The sequence below is a fragment of the Narcine bancroftii genome, chromosome 4 (assembly GCF_036971445.1).
Source record: "Narcine bancroftii isolate sNarBan1 chromosome 4, sNarBan1.hap1, whole genome shotgun sequence".
NCBI classification, from domain to species: Eukaryota; Metazoa; Chordata; class Chondrichthyes; order Torpediniformes; family Narcinidae; genus Narcine; species Narcine bancroftii.
In genome coordinates this window covers 64,409,214-64,434,712 of record NC_091472.1, presented here as the reverse complement: position 1 = coordinate 64,434,712, position 25,499 = coordinate 64,409,214, and the positions used below count along the sequence as shown (strand labels likewise).

General features: G+C 39.3%; 1 protein-coding gene across 6 annotated transcripts in view; it reads right to left on the bottom strand.

The window, feature by feature from the left end:
- LOC138760632 (echinoderm microtubule-associated protein-like 6) overlaps positions 1–25,499 on the bottom strand; it is a 371,242-nt gene that overhangs the window by 57,136 nt on the left and 288,607 nt on the right. For all 6 annotated transcript variants that reach the window (XR_011355764.1, XM_069931442.1, XM_069931441.1 and 3 more), the window contains 2 exons: positions 11,812–11,890; positions 607–736 (listed from right to left, as the gene is read on the bottom strand). Coding sequence is in view for 5 of the 6 variants with exons in the window: in XM_069931442.1 (XP_069787543.1) it covers positions 607–736; positions 11,812–11,890 (209 nt within the window). In the remaining variant the exon portion in view is untranslated. The remainder of the gene's footprint in view (positions 1–606; positions 737–11,811; positions 11,891–25,499) is intronic.

Genomic DNA, 25,499 nt, shown 5'->3' with positions numbered 1-25,499 from the left:
ATAGATCTTAATAAGCAGACACAGTGCAAAAACAGAGAGATGCGCTGAAATTTAAAGTAGCTCTGATGAAGCAACAGCACCATGTTTGGGCGCATTTCTAACCACCATACTTTTGGAAGAACGTGAAAATCATCAAGAGGGTGTAGAGAATGGTTTTGGGTGAAGGAATTTTAGCTTTAGGTTAGATTGGAGAAACTGGGATTGTTCTCCTTAGAGCAAAGGAGGATGAAAAGAGATTTGACAAACATGTACAAAATTATGAAAACAAGCAGAAAAACTGTTAACATTTACAGATTTAAGGATTTAGGCAAGAGATATTTTGATGGTGGGGAGCAGAGTGGGCATAGATGGACTGAAATGGCAGCTTCCAGTGGTATAATGATTCTATGGTCTATTTATTAATACAAAAATGTTTGTAGAGTATTGTTACTAGGAATGCAATATCATTAACATTATTTTCAGGGATGATATTGTCAAAATTGTTGATTTTCAAGAAATGACAATTATGTCCTTACTTGAGTCACAAATACAATAGCCTTTTATTAACAAAGGCTTTAACAATATATTATATTCATTGTTTAATCTGAACAATCAGACATTCATTACCTGATGACAGATTCTGAACAATGCCAGCGGCTGCTGTGTGAAAAATAATATCTGTTCCATCATTGAGATAATGAAGATTGTTGCGACAGTCAAAGCCTCTATATCCAAAAACATGTTCCAATACAAATTCCTGAAAAAAATTGAGTTATTAATACAAACTGAAATAATTTAAAAGGTGCACATTTTGTTATGCAAATACTGTAGCCAAGGTATTTTGGTACAGCAGTTGCTCAAACACTTGGATCCAAAACCCTTTCCCCTCAGTTGCTGCACCTGCTCTTCCAAGTCAGGGAAATAAAAACAGGAAATGCCTGAAACACTCAGCAAGTCAGAAAGTGAAACATTTCAAGTTGAAGACTACTCCCTCTTGCCAAGTTCTAATTGCTTACAGAAATTAAAAATTTCAGATGACTTGCTTTTCCTTTTTATATCAGAATGAACAGATTTGCATAGACATCTGATCTGCTGGCTTTTTCTTGCATTCTCCTGTAATAAAATACACACTGCCAGAAGAATTCAGTATGTCAAGCAGCATCTATAAAGGTGAAGGAATATTTGATATTTTGGGTAAAGACTGTATTGGGACAGAGGATATAAAGAGGGAGGAAATGAAGCAGATATGGAGAAAGAGAAGTGAAAAGAGCTGATGCAGCCAGGTGGGGGAGGGGAGAGCAATGATAGAAGTTAGAAGGTATGAGGTTATGTAGGGAGGGCGACAAGGGGAACCAGATAAGGGACAGATGATTGACAGATGAGACCAGGAGAAAGGAGGGGAATGAAACTGCATGACAGGGGTGGGTGGGAGAAAGAGAGGGAAAAAGAAGTCTGAGTTTCTTGAAATTGGAAAATTCAATGAAATCTCAGGTAATCTGTACTTGTGTTCTTTTCTCTTTCTTACTGGCTCCCCCACCACCAAGCCCCTCTACCCATTACCCAGTTTAATTCCCAGTTCTATCTACCCATCTTGTTTGATTTATCACCTTTCTCATTTATCAGATTTCAGTCTTGTTTCCACATCTGCTTCTAATCTCCATCCCTATCCCCACTCTCGCCTCTCTCACCTGATTCCTTCTGCCCCCTTTTACCTCTTTCTCCTATCTGTCACTAGCCACAGTTTCCCATCTCTATCCCTCTGCCTCTTGCACCTATCATCATCTCCTCCTCACCTGGTAGGTGATGGGTGGAAGCAGAATTAACTTTTGGGTGGGAAGTTACCCAAATAAAAAGGGGATGCTGGGTAAGTGCAAACTTAATGGAATGAAGTGAACTTTTCAATTTCAGGGAACCTCTACCCTTGCGTTCTGACTCTCTCTCTCTCTCTCTCTCACACACACTCACACACATATACACACACTTGTCCATCTACTTTTTTCTCCCTTTGTTCATCTTTCCTATCCCCTTCGCTCCTTCCCCCAAGTTCCATCCCTTCATCATCTGATTCCAACCATCACCTATCAGCCTTTGTTGTTCCTGGTTGCATCTGCCCACCTATTCCACTTCCACCTCACTCTCCTTGCCATCCCAAATTTGTACCACAATATACTGGTGTTTTCTGTTCCTGATTCCAGCATTTACAGTCTCTTTTATATTAATACATCATTTTTAAACCAAATGCTGTGGTCAGACAATGATTGGGTCCCTTTAACAATAAGATTAACAATCCCTTTCTCATTCCACAATATAGTCTGTTCCTCAATATACCACTACAGAATGTATTCAAGACAAATTGCCAAGTATTCATCACTTTTGTTGTTAATATATATTCTGCCTCCTGCTGCTTTTCTATTCCACCCAGATGGATTCTAATTCTGTACTATGTATCGTGTGTGTGTGTGTGTAAGAAATTTATAGCTTTCCCAGCTGATAATTCCTCCAATCACAGATGAATTTTTACTGTCCCCATATTTCTGCAGCTCTTGGTTTGTAACCGTGTGAATAATCAAAAGATTCCTGCTTTTCAATCACTTTCCAAAATGCCTAAAGTATGCCTCTTAATCTCCAGCAATTTTGAATTTGCAGTTTGTGGTTTGACAAATAACACCACATTAACCATATATACATACATCAGGGGCAATTGATATTTTAAAAGATTATAAAACTTTTTAATTCATCTGCCACCATATTAAAAAGGAGTTTCTGTATTATCAAGCTGTTATAAGACCACTGATCATAAGATATAGAAGCAGAAGTAGGCTATTTGGCCAGTTGAGTCTTCTCCACCATTCCATCATCTGCTGATCCATTCTCCCACTCAGCCCCACTGTCCTGGCTTCTCTCCATAATCTTTGATACCCTGACTATTCAGTTTACTATCAATCTCTGCCTTAAATACACCCAACAACCTGGCTAAAGAAATTCCTTTGCATCTCTATTTTAAATGAGTGTCCTTCAATAATGTAGTTGTGTTTCCTTGTCCTTAACTTCCCTACTATGGGAAGCAACTGCCGCATCTACTCTGTCCAGGCCACTCAAAATGCTTCAATGAGGTCCCCTTCATTCTTCTGAACTCCAAGGAGTATAGTCCAAGAGCCAACAATTATTCCTCATATGCTAATCCCTTCATTCTTGTAAATCTTCTCTGAACCCTCTCCAGTGCCAGCATATTCTTTTTTTAATTAAACTTTATTTATTTGAAGAATCATTAATAGTAATACAGAATACATTCCATAAAGAGAATTTTATATGAATATATATATATATATATGTGTGTGTATATATATATATATATATATATATTTAAAAAAACAATAAAAAAAACAAAAAGAAAGAAAAGAACAAAAAATTAAATCAAATCTCCACCCCCTCTCCCACTCCATCAGCCAGCTCTCTTAAGGAGAGTTAAAAATATATAAACAGAAACTAAAAGTATAAAATAAATCAAAATATATCTAAATGCATATATTCCAAATATTGTAACCACTTATAAACAAAAAAAAAGAATAATTGTCATGCAGATTATATGTATTTTTAAAAATAACAATACAAGCTTTCAATTAATTATGCCATCGCATTAATAATTATATTATCTTTTCATGTACTTCCTACACATTTTTGAGCAACAATGCTAAATATATAAATGCAATTTGAAATTTATCCAACGCTAATCTCTTTAAAGGAATCATATAACCCATTTAAAAAAATAGATGAATCTAATGGTAACTTAAAATTATATAATTTTTCCAAAATTATCTTAATTTCATCCCAGAATGGTTGTACATGCATACTAGACCAAACAGCATGTAAAAAAAAGTTCCAGAACATACACCACATCTAAAACAAGAATCCGAATTATTGAAACCATATTTTTAAAATTTCTCTGGGGTTAAATACAACTGATGTAAAAAAAATATAATTAACCATTCCATACCACATATTCGTCAATTTAGTAACACTATCATGACACATATCTGCCCAGTCGTCTTCAGGAAAAACAAAAGCTAAATCATTTTCCCATTTAAACTTAGACTTCTCCCATTCCGGCTTATCCATATTGTCTTGTAATACTCGGTACATAATAGAAATATAACCCCTTTTTGGTATAGAAGAAATCAAAGACTCCAATTCCGTCAATACAGGTAAAATCATCTCTCTACCATACATATTTTTCACCAAAGCTCAAAGATGATAATAAACAAATAAAGAATTTTCAGCAATATCAAAACGCTCTTTCAATTCATTAAAAGAAAGAAACTGTCCTTCTACAAAACAATCCTGTAATGTTTTTATACCCTTAGAATCCCAATTCTTTAAATGACTATTAAACTTGAAAGAGAAATAAGCTGATTATTATATAATGGAGTTAAAATTGACAATTTTACCTTTTGATCCTAAAATCTTAGTTTTTTAAATCCATAATTTTAACAGATGTTTTAATATCAGCATATTATATTCCCTCAACAAATTTACATTCCATCGAAATATAAATTGATACACCTCAACTTCAGAAATACAAGCCATCTCGACTCGGGGGATGGTCCAAATCCATCAGTCCACTAATGAATTTCAACTGGGCTGCTTCATAATAATTTTGAAAATGAGGTAATTTAAACCTACGTAACGCATACTTCCAAGTAAGTTTATATAATGCTACCCGTGGTAGTTTACCTTTCCATAAAAATTCTCTCGTAACTTTATTTAAATCCTGAAAGAAACTCTTTGAAAGAGAACCCGGTATTGATTGAAATAAATATTAAATACGAGGAAAAATATTAATCTTAATACAGTTAACTCAACCAATTAAAGTTAATGGAAGATCTTTCCACTTAATTAAATCTGCTTTAATCTTTTTTTAATAATGGACCATAATTTAACTTGTATAAAGATTGATACTCAGTATTTACAATTATTCCTAAATATTTCATTTTATCAGACCATTTCAGTTTTATAGTATTTTTATACTCTGAATAATCTCTTTCTGCAACTGGCAAAATTTTACTCTTGTCCCAGTTAACTTTATATCCAGATAATGTTCCATATTGTAATATACATTCCTGCAAATGTGGCAATGATTGTTCTGGGATTGTTAAATGTATTAAAACATCATCTGCAAATAAATTAATCTTATACTCTTCATCCATAACTCTCATCCTTCTTATCTGTTCATTCTGCCTTATTGTTTGAGCTAATGGTTCAATAGCCAATGAAAACAGAGCTGGTGACAGAGCTGTCGAGTTGAACGCGTCAATTTAAACGATCATGAAACTTGACCATTTGTCACCACCCTAGCAATCGGGTTTGTATATAAAGCTTTAACCCAACCAATAAAAAAAGGGCCAAATTTAAACTTCTCCAATACTTTAAATAAAATATCCCATTTGACCCTATCAAAGGTTTTTTCCGCATCAAGCGCAACGACCATTGGATGGGTGGGCTGCTGTTGATATGCATGACCAAACTAATCAATTGAAGAATATTATCTGAAGCATTTCAATTTTCAATAAAACCTGTTTGATCAACATGTATCAATTTAGGTAAATACTTAGCAAGTCAATTTGCTAACACTTTTACTATAATTTTATAATCAACATTCAATAAAGAAATAGGTCTATACGAAGAAACTTTCAATGGGACTCTATCTTTTTTTGAGATTACAATAATTAAAGCACGAGAGCAAGATTCTGGTAACTCATGCTGTTCAGTCACTTGTTGTAATACCTCCTCAAACACCAAAGATAAATTTTCATAAAAAGTTTTATAAAATTCCACTGAAAACCCATCATCACCTGGTGACTTCCCTTTGGGCATTTCCAACATAGCTGCCTTAATCTCTAATTCTGTAAATGGAGCTTCCAGATCCATAACATCATCCTCTTCTAATGCTGGTAACATTAACTTAGAATAATAAGAATCAACAGAACTACTATCCTGTTTCCCCTCAGAAGTATATAATTTTTTATAAAATGAATAAAACTGGTCACCGATTTCCTGAGGTTTATAGGTAACTGTTGAATTCTTTTTTACAGCATTAATAATCCGTGAAACCTGTTCCTTCTTTAACTGTCATGCAAGTACCTTATGTGCCCTCTCACCCAACTCATAATAACGCTGCTTAGATCGATTAATTAAACATTCAAATTGATAAGTCTGCAACATATTATAATGCAATTTCAATTTAGTCAAAGCCATTTTTTTAAAAATCTTCTGTCACTTCCTTCTGAAATTCCTTCTCCAATTCATCAATTTGCTTTTCTAATTCTAAACTTTCTGGCATATACTGCTTCTTAGCTTTAGTGGTATAGCTAATAAACAAAGCTTTTACCGCATCCCATAACACAAAATGACTTTTTACTGAATTAGCATTTCCAGACAAAAAAAAGTAATCTGTTTTTTAACAAAGACAACAAACTCTGGTTTTTTCAACAACATTGTGTTAAATTTCTACCTATAAGATGAACGTACCACTTCTGAACTTAAATAAGAAAAAAAAAATAATGATCTGATATAACCCTGCTTTTATATTCTGCCTGCAATCCCTTTCCTTGTAAATGTGCTGATACTAAAAAAAATATCTATTCTAGAAAATGAATCATGTCGAGATGAGTAAAAAGAAAAATCCTTCTTTGTAGGATTAACCCTTCTCCAAATATCCACCAAATTTAAATCCTTCATCAAGGCCCCAATTTGTATCGCCATCTTTGATTTCTTTATACTTTTTGGGGATCTATCCAACAAAGGATCCAAGACACAATTAAAATCTCCCCTAACTAAAATATTTTCATTAGCTTGATAAAATAACAAAAAAGCATCCAAAATAAAACACACATTGTCCACGTTAGGTGCATAAACATTAAGCAAAGTCCAAGATTCAGTAAAAATTTTATAATTCACCTTTAAAACCTTTCCAGAATTCCCTTCCATAGTTTGCAACTCAAACGACAAATTCTTATGAATTAAAATTACTACACCCCTTGCCTTAGAATTAAATGAAGAAAAAAAACACATGCCCAACCCAATCTCTCTTCAATTTCAAATGTTCTTTTTCAGTCAAATATGTTTCTTATAAAAAGGCAATATCAATTTTCATTTTCTTGATACAAGTCAAAACTCGCTTTCGCTTAATTGGATTATTTAACCCCTTAACATTAAAAGTTGCAAATTTCAAATTAGACATCCTTATAAACTAACAATATAATCACTTACTACAAAATATTGCTCCCCTTCTAGCAAGTTAAAACCACTCTCCCTCCCCTAAATATTTTTTAAAAGAAAGTATATACAAAAAAAATTAATTATTCCCCCCAAAAAACACTACCCAAAGGTAGTAACACCCTAAAAAACTGGGTGAGGTAAACCCCACTAGTGGCAGATGACTATCAAAGATTTCAGTGCTATCCACCGCCCCCCCAGCCAGAAATACATAATTCACATCAATACAATCCAGTACTGTAAATATATTCAACCCAATGACTCCATTCCCAATGATTGTTCCGGATCTTCAATGTCAATAAGACTTTGTGTTAAAACCTCTTTTTTACCATTTTCTCCATTCTTCCCATTCGGCCCATTTCCATTTCCCCTCTTTTTAGGTGATGGTGGCAAAACTCTTCCATGTCCTTGTAAATCCGGTAATGAATTAGCAAAAATTAATGCATCATGATCATTCTCAAAAAATTGAGATTGCAAGTTACCATAAAAGACTTTTAACACAGCAGGATATCAAAAAGCAAATTTATAACCCTTCCGCCACAGTACTTCTTTAGCTGAATTAAATTCCCGTCGTCGCCTAATAATGTCTTGACTCAAATCTGCGTAAATAAATACTGTTATTCTGGATCATCATTGGAGATTGACTTTGTCGGGCCTTCTGAACCGCCAACCGTAATATAATTTTTCTGTCTTGATAGTTCAGGCACCGAACTAAGACCGTTCATGGTGGTTGTCCCGGTAACGGTTTCTTTTGTAATGCTCTATGTGCCCTCTCCAATACTAAACCTTCTAAAAAAAAACTCTTTGCCCAACACCTCGAGAATTCAACTCTTGAAAAATTTTATTGGATCAGACCCTTCAATGTCTTCTGGAAGACCCACAATTTTCACATTGTTTCTCTGACTTTGATTATCCAATGAATCAATTTTTTTCAGTAAGTCCTTCTTCTGGATTCCCTAATCCACAAACGAATCTTCCACTTTCTCTATTTTTTCCTTGTTCAACTTGAATTTTACATTCAGAAAAAGCTGTTTCTTTTAAATTTTCTTGCACTGTATCCACTGATTTAATACATTTACTGACATCCCTCTTAATTGTAGATATATCTTCAGACATATTAGATATTTTAGTTGTCACATCCAAAAATCCGAGTCATTTGTTTAGACATATTGTCCATTTGATAGGCAATCCCTTCCAAGACTGTGCAAACTCCATTCCAGATTCCAGTTCCACATTTTGAGGCCTACCTTCTCTACACTCCACCTCCAATTGTTCCCGTGAACTGCTCGTTAAAGGTGAGTCTTCCTCTTCTTCCAGCATTGTCGGGCCCTTCCCGGTGTGGCTGTGGGTCCGCACACCCAACGGTGGCACCCCAACCACATCGGGATACCACCGCTCGGGCCCCCCCCACAACCCATACGCGGTCCAGTAACTCACGGACCCTTGAAGAATCGCGCTTGCCCGGAAAGGCCAGGGACTGCGTAGAGGCAGCTTCCGACCCCATTCTGTGCGTCCCCAGCTCACCCGACAGAAGCCCGGGCTCAAGGGCTCTTCTCTAAGCTGGGCCGCCTGCGCGTCCAACATCATGAACGCATGAATCAACTCCAGCCGAGCTCATCATCCTGCTGGCACCATCCTGTGGAGACAAGGTCAGCGCCAGTGTAATACTCAGCCTGGCAGGAGTTCTCTGTGCCTTGGAGGTTCCAAACAACAATTCCTTGGTTTCAGCTGAACAGGTAGGCCTCATTTCTTCAGCACTTTTAAATGGTAATTTCTTCTGTAATTGAGCTTTCGTTTTTTTTAACATTAGTCGCCATTATGACCCACTAATGTTCCCAAAAATAAAGATACAACTTTTAATCTCTTAGATAAACTTTAAAGACGGGTGCTTAAAAAACTGGCTGAGGAGGGGTGGGATTGCATGTCTGCCCTCTATGCCATCCTGCCATGCCCCCCAGCATATCCTTTCTTGAATCAGGAGCCCAAAACTGTACCACGCACTCGAAGTGAGGTCACAATCTAAAGCCTCAGCATCAGATTCTTGCTCTTAAATCCTATTCCCCTGGATATGAATGGCAACATGCTCTTGCCTTCTTCACCACTGACTCAACTTGGAGGTAACCCTTTGAATAAACCACAAAAGTCAGCAGACATTGTGATTTTAGTAAAAACACACCAAAAAGCTGAAAGAACTCAGCCAATCTTTCAGTGCCTATAGGAGACAAGAATATATTGCTGATGTTTCAGGCCTGAGCCTTTCTTCAAGGAATGAGTAGAATGACCAAACAGCAGGAAATCTCAGAATACAGAGAATACTGGCTGGGGGAGGAATCCAGACCAACAAAAGGAGTTAATTGGATATGATAAGGGGAGAGGTGAGAATTGATTATTTCTGTGTAAAAAGAGACAGGGGAAAAAAAAGATAGAGCTGGGGGTAGGCGATGGGGGAAGAAGTGAGGGGGTGGGGGTTTAATGAAAGCCAGAGAAGTTGATATTAATGCCATCCAGTTGGAGGGTGCCCAGTCAGAAGATGAGGTGTTGTTCCTCCAATTTGCAGGTGGTCTCAATCTGGCAGAGCATGAATCTATGGACAGAGAATAGAATGGGAATTGAAATGGATGGGCACAGGGAGATCTATGCTATTGCAGCAGACAAAGCCAAGGTGCTTAACAAAGTGATCTTCCAGTCTGTGCCCAGCTCTCCGATGTGGAGGAAATCACAATGGGAGCACCAGATACAATAGGTGACCCCTGCAGGCTCACAAGTGAAATGTTGCATCACTTGGAAAGACTGTTTGGGGCCTCATTTGGTAGTTAGGGAGGAGGTGTGGGTGCAAATGGAGCACTCCTGCAGTCACAAGGATAGGTACCAAGTGGATGATTGGTGGGGAGGGAGGAGTGGTCAAGGGAGGCACAGAGGGAACGGTCTCTGCAGAAGGCAGAGAGGGGAAGATAGGGGATTAGGTGTCTAGTGGTAGGATCATGTAGAGGGTGCTGGAAATGGCGAAGGAGATTGTGTTGGATGTGGAGACTGGTGGGGTGGTAGGTGAGGATAAGAAGAATCATGTCCTTGTGAGTGGGGGCGGAGGGGGCCAGGGCAGAATGTGTGTAATGGAGGATATGCGGGTGAGGACCAAGTTGATGGTGGTAGAGTGAAGGCAAAATTGTTTGAAGAAGGGAGGACATCTCTGATAATCTGGTATGCAAGTCCTTGTCCTGCGTGCAGATGTGATGGAGATAGAGGAATTGAGAGAATGGAATGGAATCCTTACAGGGGACAGGATGTGAGGTAGCTATTGGAGTTGGTGGGTTTGTAGAGTATCCTGCATGAGGACTCCCAAGTCTCTTAACATCTCTGAATTTTGAATTTTCTTCACATCCAAATAATAGTCTGCCCTTTTTTTTCTTTTACCCAAGTTCATGACTGTAGACTTTCCAACCTTGTATCTCAGCCCAAGAAGTGGCCCCAACATTGACCCTTGTGGCACACCATTGGTAACCAGGAGCCAGAGGATTATTCAATAGGTCAGACAGGAAACTGGTCAGAACAAAGGAATTTCCATTGCTTGCTCCTGGATCTGACAGGTGCAAGGTCAAAAATCATTTCCCTATGTCAATCAAGGTCAGACCCATCCAGAGGTAAAGACTCCTTCCAATTGGTCCTCCCTCTCACCCAAGATCACATTGGTCTACCTAGGCCTACCTCTGAGCCAGCTGCAGAATAAAAACCCAGCACATGGGCAAGTTTACTCCCTTTTTGCCTTGATACTATCCCTGAGTTCCACTCCAGGTTGCCAGCTGTGGGCGATGCTGGAAGACCAATTGTAAGGTGTCCACTCCAGGTTACGAGCTGTGGACAATGCTGGAGAACCAATTGTAAGGTGTGTGCTAGTAAATGTTGGGGGCTATTTGTGGTGTATATTTAACACCCATTGTAAATTGACGCTAGTCTTTGCTAATCAGTGTGTCGTGTCTGCATATTGGGGGAGAGGTGGCAGGTACTGTTTATTTTAACTCTCGCTGTCAGGAATTGCAATCTTTAGTAGCCAACTTATATCCAATGTGCAAGATATGTATGTTACTAATTTGCATATGGGAGTATGTCTCCTGTGGCAATCTCTGCCCCCCTCCACACCCCCCTCCCCCCACTTGCTTGAAAATAAAGCCTATGGTTCAGTACTAACATGTGTCTAGGATTGTCACTCTTTGAACCATTCAAACTTGTTCCCTCATCACACAAGCACCCCCCCCCCCACCATAAATGTATAAACTACAGGGAGATGTTAAAGAATTTTTTAAAAATTAATTAGTTCATCACTTCTAAAAATCATCGATCTGAGCCCAAGTAAAAGCCCAAAACTGAGTTAAAATCAAGTGAAATATTTCAAGCAATCAGAGTGATCAATTATCCCTCTCAGGTCAACAATTTGATGAAAAATGCTCCACCATAAACATCCTCATTACTATTCAAAGCTCATGCAATGATGCTTCATATCTTATTAGCTGTTGATATATTAAATGTCACCAAACTTTTAAAGAACAATGCAGGGGATTATGTTACCTCCACTACTTTCTTCTTCTTAGTAATATTATTCTTTTGTAGTTTCTCTGGTTGAGGGGCAGCTCTGCTGACAGGTGGTCTGAAAATTAAATGAATAGAAATTTTAAATACATAACTAATGAAAAAAACAAAGAGTTTGTTAAATGTTAGAAAAATAATTTGAAAATTTAAGAAAATCTCAATATTAAACCAACAATTCACTAATCCACATAGCTGTAAGATCTATTTAAGACAAATATGAGATGACACAAAGATTGGAAGTTTAGTGACAGCAAGGAATGGGTTCAAAGCTTGCAGAGGGATCTGGACCAGCTGAAAAAATGGATTGCAAAATGGCAAAAGGATTTAATGCAGACAAATGTGAAGTGATGCATTTTGGCAGGACAAACCAAGGTAGGACATTCACAATAAATGAGGAATATGGCAGAATACAAATAAATAATTCTCTGAAAGCGGCATCACAGGTAAAGAGAGCTTTTGGCACATTAACCTTCATAAATCAGAGTATTGTGTCTAGGAGTTGGGATGTTATGGTAAAGTTGCACAAGACATTGGTGAGGCCAAATTTGGAGTATAGTGTGCAGTTTTTGTCAGCTAACTACTGGAAATGTATCAATAAGATTGAAAGAGTTCAAAGAAGATTTACTAGGATGTTGTTGACAATCAGGTTAGGACTTTATTTCCTGCAGTGTAGAAGAATGAGTGGATATTTGATAGGGGTACAGGATTACAAAATTATGATGGGTTTAGATTGAGTAAATGCAAGTGGGCTTTTTACATTGACATTAGGTGAGATACAAACCAGAAGACATGAGTTATGGGTGAATGGAGAAAAGACCAATGGTGCAGGAGTTGTACAAGCAACCAGAAATTCACACAATTTGATTTCATTATGGCTAGCCCAAAATGCTCAGACAAAATATGTAGAAACTGTCTGATTATTTAATGGAACAAGTCTCATTCTGTTCACTGCCTTTCCTCACCTTCAATAGGCAGAAGTGCTTTTGTTGACTTTTGGCAGTTTATGAAAATTTGAAAAATATTATTGTTTACATATTGCAGTAAATGCTAAATAGTCTACTATCCAATTATTGTGAAATGCACTTTATAACCAATGTCTACATCAGAGGTGGCCAAACTTACTTAATGTAAGAGCCACATAAGATAAACTTCAGATGTTTGAGAGCCGCAACAATCACGTGATTGCAAGCCACATCCACTAAAACTACCATCGTGAGCAGTAGTTCGTATGATTCCTGTCTCAGCAAACATACCGTATATGCCATTGTACAGGATGACTCTCCATAGGATGACCCTGGAATTTCCACCTAAAATGTTGGTTTTGAGTGATACCCCTTGAATAAAATGACATCCCCCCCCCCCCCCAAATATCTGGTACTTACCATTGACAAGTGGATGCTGTTAAAAGCAAATCAACAATTTAATAACAATTTATAGTTTAAAGCATTTTATTTGGATATTTTGAAACAAACCACTGCCAGCTCCTCCATCAGGTTGTTTAAAGCCTGTACAGAGCTGACAGCAGTTGGACTGGGTGGATAGACTCTACGGAGGACCGTTAAGATTTCACAAATAACTAATGGAGCATGTGTGAGATTGCATTGGAGCCAGCAGGAAGATGATGGTGTTGTCACGATAAGAACTTTAGACCCTTTGTATAAAGTGACCCGATTTTAAGATGAAAATTTTAAGTTTTGGGATCATCCTATACAACAACATATATGGTGTTGCTGCAAGCCCATATTATACGCCAAAAACTCGCATATCATATGTAGCTCGTGAGCTGCAGTTTGGCCACCCCTGGACTATATGGTTGGAGATGTTTTGGGCTGGGGTAAGATCTCTATCCTGCACTGTTCAACAAAGACTAATTTCACAACTAATAAACACTTTTCACTTCTGAAACACGTTTGCCAACAATGCACCAAAGAGAATATTGTGTAGGAATGAAGGGAAGTAGCCTGTCAAATTTGAAATATTACATCATCCTATCTTATTGTTATTCCATTTATTCCAAGGAAATACATTTTCAAAAACAACAGGATATAATTTAATTCCTTCCATTTTTCTTTAACCTTGGCTCTGTAGTCCATTTATCAGGGTTGAAACCAGTCTTTTATATTAGATTCATAAATTCTATTCTTAAAATTAAAAATTCTTAATCTCTGTTCTTAATCTCTGACACTAAATCTCATTTGCATTGAGGAGGCCTTCAGATTCACTTTTCACATTTCAAATAGAAAGACACCTAAGGAATCCGGGGATTTAAAATTACTCAACTATGTTGGCTTTGCTTCCTTGATTCTTGAGTTACAATGCAAAGAAAACAGTTATGTTGCTATTTATTATTCCTAAATTTATTGAGCCAGCACATGCACCTACTATGGTGAAGATAAACCAAATAAATAATTAGCTGCACCATTCAGCTAAATTGCATTATTTGCTTTACATTTTCAATACCTTGGTAAATGTATCCATATTTCCAGCTGGAAATTAAGGTTGATGAGAAATTGTAAATATAATATTTAATCAAATAGATTTCCTGGATGGCAATGCACCTCCATTTCAAGAGACAAATGAAGCATTTACATTCTTTCTTGTTTATATTTATTATTTAATTTTCATAAGTTGTTTTATTTGATGCCATGTTAGATTTTGTCAAGCTAATTCTTTTCTTTTGTTTAGAATTTGGAAAACCATTCAACACATGGCTGATGTATTTCTCTTTTCAATGCCATTCTCCTGCCTTCTTCCCATAATCTTTGACACCTTTACTAATCAAGAATCTATCAATCTCTACTTTAAATATATCCAATGACTTGGCCTCCACAGCTGTGTGTGGCAACAAATTCCATCGATTTACCATCCTCTAGCTGAAAAAAAATCTCCACTTGTCTATTCTAAAGGGACATCTTTTATGCCCTCTGGTTCTTAACTCTCTCATATCTGGAAACATTTTCTGCACATCTACTCTATTGAAATATTTGGTACATTTTAATGAGTCTTCTTCCCCCCCCCACCCTCCCCCAAACCCACAACATCTTTCTCAACTCCAGCAAATGCAGGCCCAAAGCCATCAAATGCTCCTCATACATTCACCTTCTCATCCCTGTGTAGTCATTCTTGTTAACCTCTCCTGAACTCTCTCCAGTGCCACCACATCCTTCCTTAGATATGGGGTCAAAAACTGCTCACACTAATCTAAATATGTCCTTACCAATACCTTAAAAAGCCTCAGCATTACGCCCTTGCTTTTATATTCCAGTCCTTTTGAAATGAATGCCAACATTGCATTCCTTATTAGTGACTCATCCTCCAAGTTAATCATTAGGGAATCCTGCATTTGGACTCGCAAGTCCCCTTGGACATCTGCTTTCTAAATTATCTCCCTATTTAGAATATAGTCTACTTCTTAATTCCTTCTACCAAAATGTATAACCATGCACTTCCCATTTGCCACTTCTTTGCCCATTTTCCCAACCTGTTTTCCAAACCCCACTGCAGACCCACTTCTCTTCATATCATCGATTCTGTCATCTAAATATTGTATAATATAAAAAGTAGTGGATCCAACATTGACTCTTGTGAAACATCACTAGTCACCAGCAGGCAGCTAGAAAAGGCCCCTTTATACCCAGACTTTACCTTCTGTCAGTCAGCCAACATATTAATTCGAGCCCCTCTCCTGTAATACTATGGGCAACTACCTTTTTTAGCAGTAACATGTACAACACATTGTCAAAGGCCTTCAAAATACTCTAACAGATTTGTCAGGAAAAGCTTCCCCTAACTTTGGTCTATTTTGTGACAGGTTTTCAGGTATCCCGAAACCTCATCTCAATAATAGACTCTAGATTTTTATCATCTAAAGCTAACCTGGCCTAAATATTCCAGAATTTTGTCTCTCTCCATTTTTAAACAGTGCAGTGATCTTTGCAATTTTCCAGCCCTCTGAAATTGTTTCTGACTCCAGTGATTCTTAAAAAATTCTTATACCACAATCTCTTCATCTATCCCTTTTAAAACCTTGGAGTGTAGTCGATGTGGTCCAGGTATCCACCTTCTGACCCTTCAGCTTCCCAAGCATCTTCTCCTAAGACATAATGACTACCCTCACTTCTGCCCCGACTCTCGAACTTCTAGCACATTGCTAGTGTCTTCCACAGTGAAGACTGACACAAAATCTCTAATCAGTTCATTCCTTTGTTCCGTGTTCTCTCTTCTCCAGGGTAATTTTCCATTAGCCCAATGTCAACTATTTCTCTTTTACTCTTTTTATATCTGAATGAAAACTTTTGATATCCACTTTCATATTATTGGCCAACTTACTTTCATTTTCTTTTCTCCTCTTATGCCTTTTTAGCTACCTTCTGTTGGTTTTTAAAAGGTAGCCAATCTTCTGGCTTCCTGCTAATTTTTGCAATACTGTATGTTTCTCTTTTGCTTTCATGCTGTCTTTAACTTCCCTTGTCAGCCATGGTTACTGTTTCTCTTTAGGGATTAAACAACCTTGAATCTTTCAAATTACCACCAGGAACCTCTATCATTGCTGCTCTACCATCTTCTCTGCTACAAATAATTTTGGCAAACTCCTCTCTCACATCTCTGATACTTTTACTCAACTATTATTATGACATTTCCAACTGTAGCTTCTCCTTCAAACTGCAGAGTGAATTCTATCTTGTATTTCTATGCCTCTTTAGGATTCTTTTACCTTAATGAAATCTGGTTAATTGAATGGCACCAAATCCAGAATTGCCTTTTCTCCAGTAGACTTGACCATAAGCTGCTCTAAAAGCAATGGCACTCTCATAGAATCTAACCTGATTTTGCTAGTCTACCTGCATACTGAAGTACCCCATGATGTGTAACATTGCCTTTCTTATATGCTTTCTTTCACTCTTGTTGTAATCAGGACCCCATATCCTGGCTGCTAATTGGAGACCTGCATATAACTCCCATCAGGGTCTTTTTACACTTGCAGTTTCTCAGCTCTACACACAAGGATTCTACATCTTCTGATGTGATGGCCCTTCTTGCTAAAGATTTTATTTTATTTTTTTTTACCAACAGAATCACCCCACCTCCCTGTCTTCTCAATAAGGATGTATATCCTTGGGTGTTTCACTGCCAGTTGTGACCATCCTTCAGCCATAAATCCATCATGCCCACCACATCATACCTACCAATTTCCATTAGTGCTTTAAAATCATCTACTTTGTTTTGTACTCTGTGCATTTAAATACAACACAATCAATCCTCTTCCCATCAACCCTTTTCTCACATTTGTCTCTGTGTTACATGAAGTTAAATTCTGGTCCTTTGATAAACCTTGTCTATTGTTAATCCGGAGCCTTCCATAACCTCCACCGTACTCCAATTTCCTTTAACTTTATCCATATTTTTCCAATCAGTTGAACCTACTCCCTTGCAATTTAGTTAAAGCTTAATTCAAAGCCCCCATTATATGATTTGCCAGGATCCTGGTCCCTATATGGTTCAGGTAGAGCCTGTCCCATGGAGCAACTCCCTCCTTTCCCAAGCAAGGGGAGGAGGGATGACTAGGTGAATAGAAAGGGAAGGGGAGGAGGGCTGAAGGGGGAAGGGAAGGGGGGCAGAAACTGCAATAGTCAATGTTAATGACATCTGGCTGGAGAGTGTCTTGGTGGGATAGACACAAGGCCATGGACACATATGTGAGTATGGGAATGTGACACATAACTGAAATGGTTGGCTACTGAGAGGTTTCTGTTTCTGCCATTGATGCGGATGGAGCGAAAGTGCTCAGTGAAGCAATCTCCCAATCTGCGCCCAGTCTCTACGATGTAGAGAAGGCCACAAAAGGAGCACCAGACACAGAATATCAATCCTTCAGATACACAAGTATTGCTTCACTTGAAAGGCCTGTCTGGGGTCACAGACTCTGGTGAGGGAGGAGGTATGGGTATGTGTGGCACCTCCTGTGGCCACAGGGGAAGATGCCAGGGCAGGGGAGGGGGGGGGGAGGTGAATCGGTGGGGAGGGTTGAATGCATGAGGGAGTCATGGAGGGAGTAGTCCCTATGGTAGGCAGAGAGGGGAGGAGAGGGGAAGATGTGTCTCGTAGTGGGATCCTGTTGTAAGTGCCGGAAATTCTGGAGGATAATGTGGAGGCTAGTAGAGTGGTAGGTGAGGACAAGGGGAATTCTATGTTTGTTGTGTCTGGGGGCAGAAGGGCCCAGGGTAAATGAGTGGGAAATAGAGGAGATGCGGCTGAGTTGATGGTGGTGGAGGGGAAGCCACATTTGTGGAAGAAAGCAAACATTTCAGAAGATCTGGGATGGAAGACCTCATCTTGGGAATAGATGTGGTGGAGGAAGAGAAATTTAGAAAGGAATAGAATCCTTGCAGGAGACAGGGTGTGAGGAAATGTAGTCAAAGTAGTTGTGGGAGTTAGAGGGTTTATAATGTCTCCCAAGATGGAGACAGAGAGATCCAGGAAGACGAGAGTGTTGTCAGAGATAGACCAGGTGAGTTTGAGATCGGGGTGTAAGTTGGGCATGAAATTAATTAAGTTGACAAACACATCACGGTGGATAAGGCAGCCCCTATATAGTCATGAATATAGTGGAGGAAGAGTTGAGGGATCTTGCCTGTGTGGGCGTGCAGCGTAGATTGCTCCTCAAAGCCCACAAACAGTAAGGCATAACTTGGACCCATGCAGGTACCCATGGCTACTCCTTTGATTTGGAGGAGGTGAAATGTGTTAAAGGACAAGTTTTTTAGAATGAGGAGAGGTTCAGCTAGGCAGAGGAGGGTGGTGGGAGAGGGTGACTGTTGGGTCTTTGGACAAGAAAGAAGCAAAGTACTTTAAGACATTCTGTATGGGGGATGGAAGTGTATAGGGATTGGACATCCATCATGAAGATAAGGCTGAACAATTCGAGGAAACTGAAGTCATTGAAGAGATGGAGGACATGTAAGATTATGGATGTAGGTGGGGAGGGATTAGACCAGGGGTGAAAAGTTTGAATCAAGGTAATATGAAACTAGTCAGTGGGGCAAGAGCAAGAGGAAACAATGGGTCTACACAGATGGCTGCGTTAGTGAACCTTGGGTAGAATGAGCAGTGTGGGATGGGAGTCAATGATGTTGGCGGCCATGGGAGGGAGATGACCAGAGGTGATGATGGTGGAGGTGATGTTGGGGTGGCTTGATGAGCTGTGGTGGGGTTCTGTGTGGGTTGGTAGGAGGAAGTGTCTGAGAGCAGTCATCTGGCTTCAGCAAGGTAGAGGTCACTGCATCAGACCACAACAGCATCACCCTTGTCTGCAGTTTGATGGTGAGATTGGGATTGTTGCAGAGTGTGGAGGGCAAAGTATTTGAAAGAAGTAAGATTAGAATATGAGAAGGGAGTGGTGAAGTTGATGTCTAGGCACCAGTTGGAAAAAAATATGCAGAGTGGGCAACTGGCCAGGACGAAATGTTCATGAGGAGGAAGAAGGCTTAAAGCGGGAGAAGAGAATCACAGTCATGGAAGTAGCCCAGGGATGAAGGTGACAAAGAAGAGTTCAGCATGTTGGTGTCCATGGAACTCATTAAGGTATGGGCGGAGGGGGACGAAGATAAGGCCTCTGCTGAGGACCAAGTGCTCCGTCTCAGAGAGGGTAAGGTCAGAGGGGATAGTAAAAACCAAGCGGGGTCAGAGTGGGAATTGGTGTGGTGGAGGGTTGTGGGGAAATGGAGGGTTATGGAGGTCAGAGGGTGGAGATGGAAAGTGGCAGAGGTTGGGGGAGTTGGAGGGAGGAGGGGATGGTTGAGAAAGTCAGTGGGGAGAGTTGGAGGTGGGAGAGATTAGAGGGAGGAGGAAGAAGGTAGGATGGTAACCAGAAAGAAAGGGGGGAGATGAGGTCTGAGGGTTAGGGGGGAGGGGAGCTGAGAGAGAGAGTTGGGGATGGAGTAGGGAGAGGTGTAGGAGGATAGGGAAGGGTAAGGAGCAGTAAGGGAGATGAGTAAGTGGTATCTAGCTGTGAGATCTGGATCATGGTAGGAGTCTATGTCGGAAACCACATGGTTGGAGTCAACGTGGGAAGCTCCAGCCTGAGGCAACCAGGGCTCAGGTAAGAGTCGGCGGCATCAGCGACAGTTTCTCCTGCAGGAAGGTGGAGTGATTCAATGCTGGAGTTGGTGGTCGAAGTGGCAGGAGCTGCCATGAGTAGGTAGTCGAGGCTAGGGTTGGAGTTTGTGATTGGGGCATTGGGAGCTCTATTGGGTCAGTGGCTGTGGTGTCGTGAGTTCCAGTGGGTCAGGAACTGGGGTGTCAGGAGTTTTGTTGGGTCAATAGCCAGGGTCAAAGCTTGGGTTGGTGTCCATGTCGTTGGGGGCTCCAGTGGGTCGATGGTTGGGGCCAGTGTTCAGATCGGCGGCTCCAGTGAGTTGGTGGCCAAGGCCAAGATTTGGGTTGATGGCCATGGTGTCAGGAGCTCTACCGGGTTGGCAGCCGGGGTCAGGGCTGGAGTTGGCAGCCAAAACTGAGGATCTGATGGATGGGCAGGGCACCAGTTGGGGTCAGCAGCAGGTGTAGTGATCTCCGGAGGGCAGGTGACTGGAGTTGAGATGGGGACCCACATTGAGGACCATAGAGGCTACAGTTTCAAGGGAGGCAAGCTTGCGATACTTGATAGATGCCAAATGGGTGTAGAGTCGATGGTTGAATGCGTGGATTCTGTGGCGTTTATAGTACATGAGGGGTTCACTACAGGCCATGACTAGTGAGGTCCAAAGATGTGGCAATGAGAGGGTAAGTTGCCACTGGTGTCTCCACATCGAGTAGTTCAGTACTCTCAATCATTGCTACAGAGTTGTCTATTGATCTGACTATACTATCCCCATTTACCAATGCATTACTCTTCCCCCTTTGGAATGGCTCCCTGAACCATAGTGCCATGCTTAAATTCCCCAAGCCTACTACAGCCCTCACTATCATCCACACAGCGAATAAGAATCTCCGAGCTCAGGAGCTGAGGCTCCTCCTGCAATACCTATTGGATTCCACTACCTGTCTTACAAGCAGTCATGTTCTCTTGTCCAAGACCACATACCTAATTTGAAGCAGTTAATCTCATGGGTGTGATTGCCTTTTGAAACACAGTGTGCAGGTAACACTACCCCTTTCCTTACATATTGCAGTGTTTGAAGTTCAGTGTCTAGGTCATCAACTTTGAGTCTGAGTTCCTCAAGCAACGAACACTTGTTGCTGATGTGGTTACTTGAACCATGATGAGGTCCACTAGTTCCTACATCATACAGCTATAGCCCATCAACTGATCCTGCCTGTAGTTGTAATTTGGTGTCTTTTATTTAGTTACTTTGTTGCCAGTAACTAGTCTGAAGTACAAACCTACTGGACAATTACTGGTCGGCTACCTGAGTGGTTTAAAGAGATGAGTTACAGGTATTGCCTGGTTCCTTCTGAAGCCTCTGTTCATTGATTGAAAGATTGAAAATGATTTAAAATATTTAATAATACTTCCTTTATTTATTTCCTTTAAAAAATACAATTTCTTGCTTTTTAGATTAATTTTTAATTTAATTTTAATTTAGACATACATCACAGTAATAGGCCCTCTGGCCCATAAGCCCGTGCCACCCAATTACACCTGTTCAACCAAAAACCCCGTATGTTTTGAACGGTGGGAGGAAACTGAAGTCCCTGGAGAAAACCCATGCAGGCATGGGGAGAACGTACAACTCCTTACAGACAGCATGGGATTCCAACCCCGATCACTGGTGCTGTAAGTGTTGCAGTAACTGCTATGCTAACCATGCCAGATTTTTAAAAAGTGGCAGTGGTCACTTTAGTGTTAAAATGCAACATAAATAAAGGTGCCTTTGTTTATCACCGTGCAAGGAGGCATACTTGCTCAGAAAACATTGAAGCAAAAGATAACATTTGAAAATTTCTCTGAGCATGTACCTTGATAAATAAATGCACATTTAATTTATTAACATTGGTTGGGCACTGAGGAATGAGGCAGAACAGAGGGATCTGGGAATACAGATACATAATTCCCTGAAAGTGGTGCCACATGTGGATAGGGTTGTAAAGAAAGCTTTTGGCATATTGGCCTTAATAAATTGAAGTATTGAGAGTACAGGAGTTGGGATGTTATGTTAAAATTGTTTAAGACATTGGTGAAGCCCATTTTGGAGTATTGTGTGCAGTTTTGGTCACCTAACTACAGGAAATATATCAATAAGATAGAAAGAGTGCAGAGAAGATTTACTAGGATGTTGCTCTGAGTTATAGGGAAAGGAGTAACAGATTAGGAGTCTATTCCCTTATAGAAGAATGAGGGGTAATTTGATAGAGCCATTTAAAATTATGAGATGGATTGACAGAGTAAATGTAGGTAGACTTTTTCTATTGAGGGTGGGTGAGATTCAAACAAGAGGACATAGGTTAAGGGTGAAAGGGGAAAAGTTTAGGGGGAACTTCTTCACACAGAGAGTGGTGGGAGTGTGGAACGAACCCAGATGAAGTGGTAGATGCGGGCTCAATTTTAACATTTAAGGGAAATTTGGACAGGTATATGGATGGGAGTGGTATGGAGGGCTATGGACTGAATGTAGATCAGTGGGACCATGCAAGAAAAAGTGGTCTGGCACAGACCAGAGGGGCCAGAGTGGCCTATTTCCAAGAAAATGTGGGTTGGCACAAATTAGAGGGGACAGAGTGGCCTGTTTCTGTACTGTAATTATTCTATGGTTCTATCTTGCAAATAAAAAGTAATACTTGAAAATGAGGCATGACATACAGGTTCAGAGTACATCACTGTGAAACCTGCTGGTGAAAAGATTTGACAGACTTTTTAAAATCCTCACACATTTCTTATATCTTCACATGCTGCAGACAGCACTAAACATGAACATATTTTGAAGAGGCAACTTAAGTGACAAATGCGCAACCCTCCCTGAAATAATTTCATGTATCAACACAGCCATTTTGCCATACAAACCATTTCCTTCCTTGCTTTCACAATCAGCTTTCTGCCATACTTATTTTTGTCATTGGGCATCACAGATAGTGTAGCGGTTAGTGTAATGCTATTACAGCACCAGCAACAAGGGTTCGAATCTGGCGATGGCTGTCAGTCAGGAGTTTGTAAGTTCTCTCCGTGTCTGTGTGGGTTCTGGCTTCCTCCCACACTTCAAAAATGTATAGGGGTTGTAGGTTTATTAAGATATTTGGGCAGCATGGGCCCATGGGCCGGAAAGGCCCATTACCATGCTGTATATCTAAATTTCAGTTTAAAAATATTAATGATAAAAAATTTTAAAATCCTTTCCAGAACTAGAAACTCAGTGTCAACAAAGCAATACAAACATATAAAAATCATATTAAGCAAGAATAAGTTGAAAATAGTATTTATTTTTGGAAGCATGAGGCAAGCATTCCTTCAAAAAGCAATTGATTTTTGCTCTATACTCCAACAACTGTGGTCTCTCATGAGACCCGTGAATTCTTTCAATGCTATTGTCTAATAAGCCTGTTCCCTGCAAGTTAAATATGTGCTAGCCACAGCTTTATTCAACTGAGCAGAGAACCAAAAGTTAACGATGATTCCCATTTTTTTTCAACTGCAGCTGATCGTAATTATTCGGATATCCTCATATGCTGTTCTCTTAGTGAGATTTTTTGTATTTTTACCAATCTCATTACCAGCTCTTTGGTCATAAAATCACTCTTGCCTTTTACCCTGCCATACTTAGAGCACTTCCACTTCCTTCTTAGTTCACCTTGTCTGCTTCTGTGGAAACACTCAATTTTTAATGCTCCCATTAACTATAAATCAGCAATGAAATCAAAGAATGCTGAAAATACTCAGCAGATGTCAAGTTTCCAACATTGGAAAGTTTTTTTTCCAATCATATCAAAATTGCAAATAAATAAGACAATTGCTAAATTTTCATTTAAAAAAAACAAAGTAAAAACCCAGAAATGCTGGAGGAATTCAGCATGTCTCACAACAATCATAGGAGGTGAAAAGAAATAACCAACATTTTGGACCTGAGCCTTTCTTCAAGGTATGAGGGAAAAGCAGATCCTTGCTATTGCAATGGTGAGAGCCGAGGTGCTCAATGAAGTGATCTCCCAGTCTGTGTCCAGTCTCTCCAATATAGGGGAATGGAATCTTTAAAGGGGACAGGGTGTGAAGAGATCGAGTCAAGGTAGCTGTGGGAGTTGGTGGGTTTGTAGAAAATGTCTGACGAGTGTTTGTCTCCCAAGATGGAAACAGATCGAAAAGTGAATTTGAGGTCAGTGTGCAAGTTGGTGATAAAGTTGATGAGCTCATCATGGCTTGAGGTGCCTTGACTGTGCAGGCTTGTAGCATAGACTGCTCCATGTAGCAAATAAAGATACAGGTATACCTGGGGCCCATGTGGATACCTATGACTTGGAGAAAATGGGATGAGTCAAAGAAAAGGTTATTGAGGGTGAGGAGTCAAAGGAAAATTCAATCTTTCCCCATTCAAGATCAATAATTAATTAACATTTAACTTTTAATTAATTAACATTTCACATCACAGAGAAGTTCTTGTAACAAATTATGGAAAACTGCCAAAATAATGAAGTACCTGGATCCCCTTGTCAGCAGCAAATAAAGCCAAGAGAAAACGTTAGGTCAGTTAGAAAAAATGTACAATGTGTCCAAATTCATGCACAAGCACTTTCATTGGTTTCAGTGGACATTCCTATGTGGCACAAACCATGCTTGTCAATCATGCCAGCAAATAAAACCAAAAAAATCAGAATACACCAATCTACAAATTCAGAAAACCCATACCCTGGCATCACTGGAAAAATTCTGTACTAAGTTCCTATAGAATAGGAAGAAAAAAAGGAAGCTTTGTCAATGCTTCCCAAGTATACTGCATTTAGTTAATCCTCTATATCAGGTACAAAATAATACTTACCTTATTGAATTTTCTGGAATGAACAAATGGAACATTACTGAGGGGTGCAAACTTGTAACTGGTCACAAAAGCTAAAGAGACTGAAAGAGTGATGGCCATTGCTTTTGCTTGTCTTTCACATTTAGTGTCATTAACAACAATTGAACTGAATATCAGCAAGAGAATACATGGTTTTAATCACCATTTTAGTACTCATGATCAAAGACTAATTTTAATTTCTTCCTTTTTGGCAACATTTTTCTCAAAACATTAAAAACCGTATCAATTGGCAGCTCATTATGAGCAATGTTTATGAAAATAAATATGGAACCTTTCAAAGATGAATTCCTTTTAGATTTCTACTGTATTTTTTGACTGTATTTTTAAATCCTACATGCAATTCATCAGAAATACCACTTACTTCCATCTCTACACTGTTCATGTCTATTTTAAATTCTTTTATATGCCTTCATCAGCTTTTTGTATAGCCTAACATTTTATATTCTCACATCTACACTTCAAGTTACTCGAATTCTGTGCTCACCCATCCACTCATTGCATTCATCTATGCCCTCCCTGATCTACAAAGAAACACATTCCTTCAATGCATTAATTTCATTTTTTTCAATATACCATTTAATATTTATGTCCATCTCTCTCTGTGATTCTGAAATCAGCCAGTCTACATCACTTGCTAATTTTCTTATCTTCTTTCTGTAGCTTTATGTACAT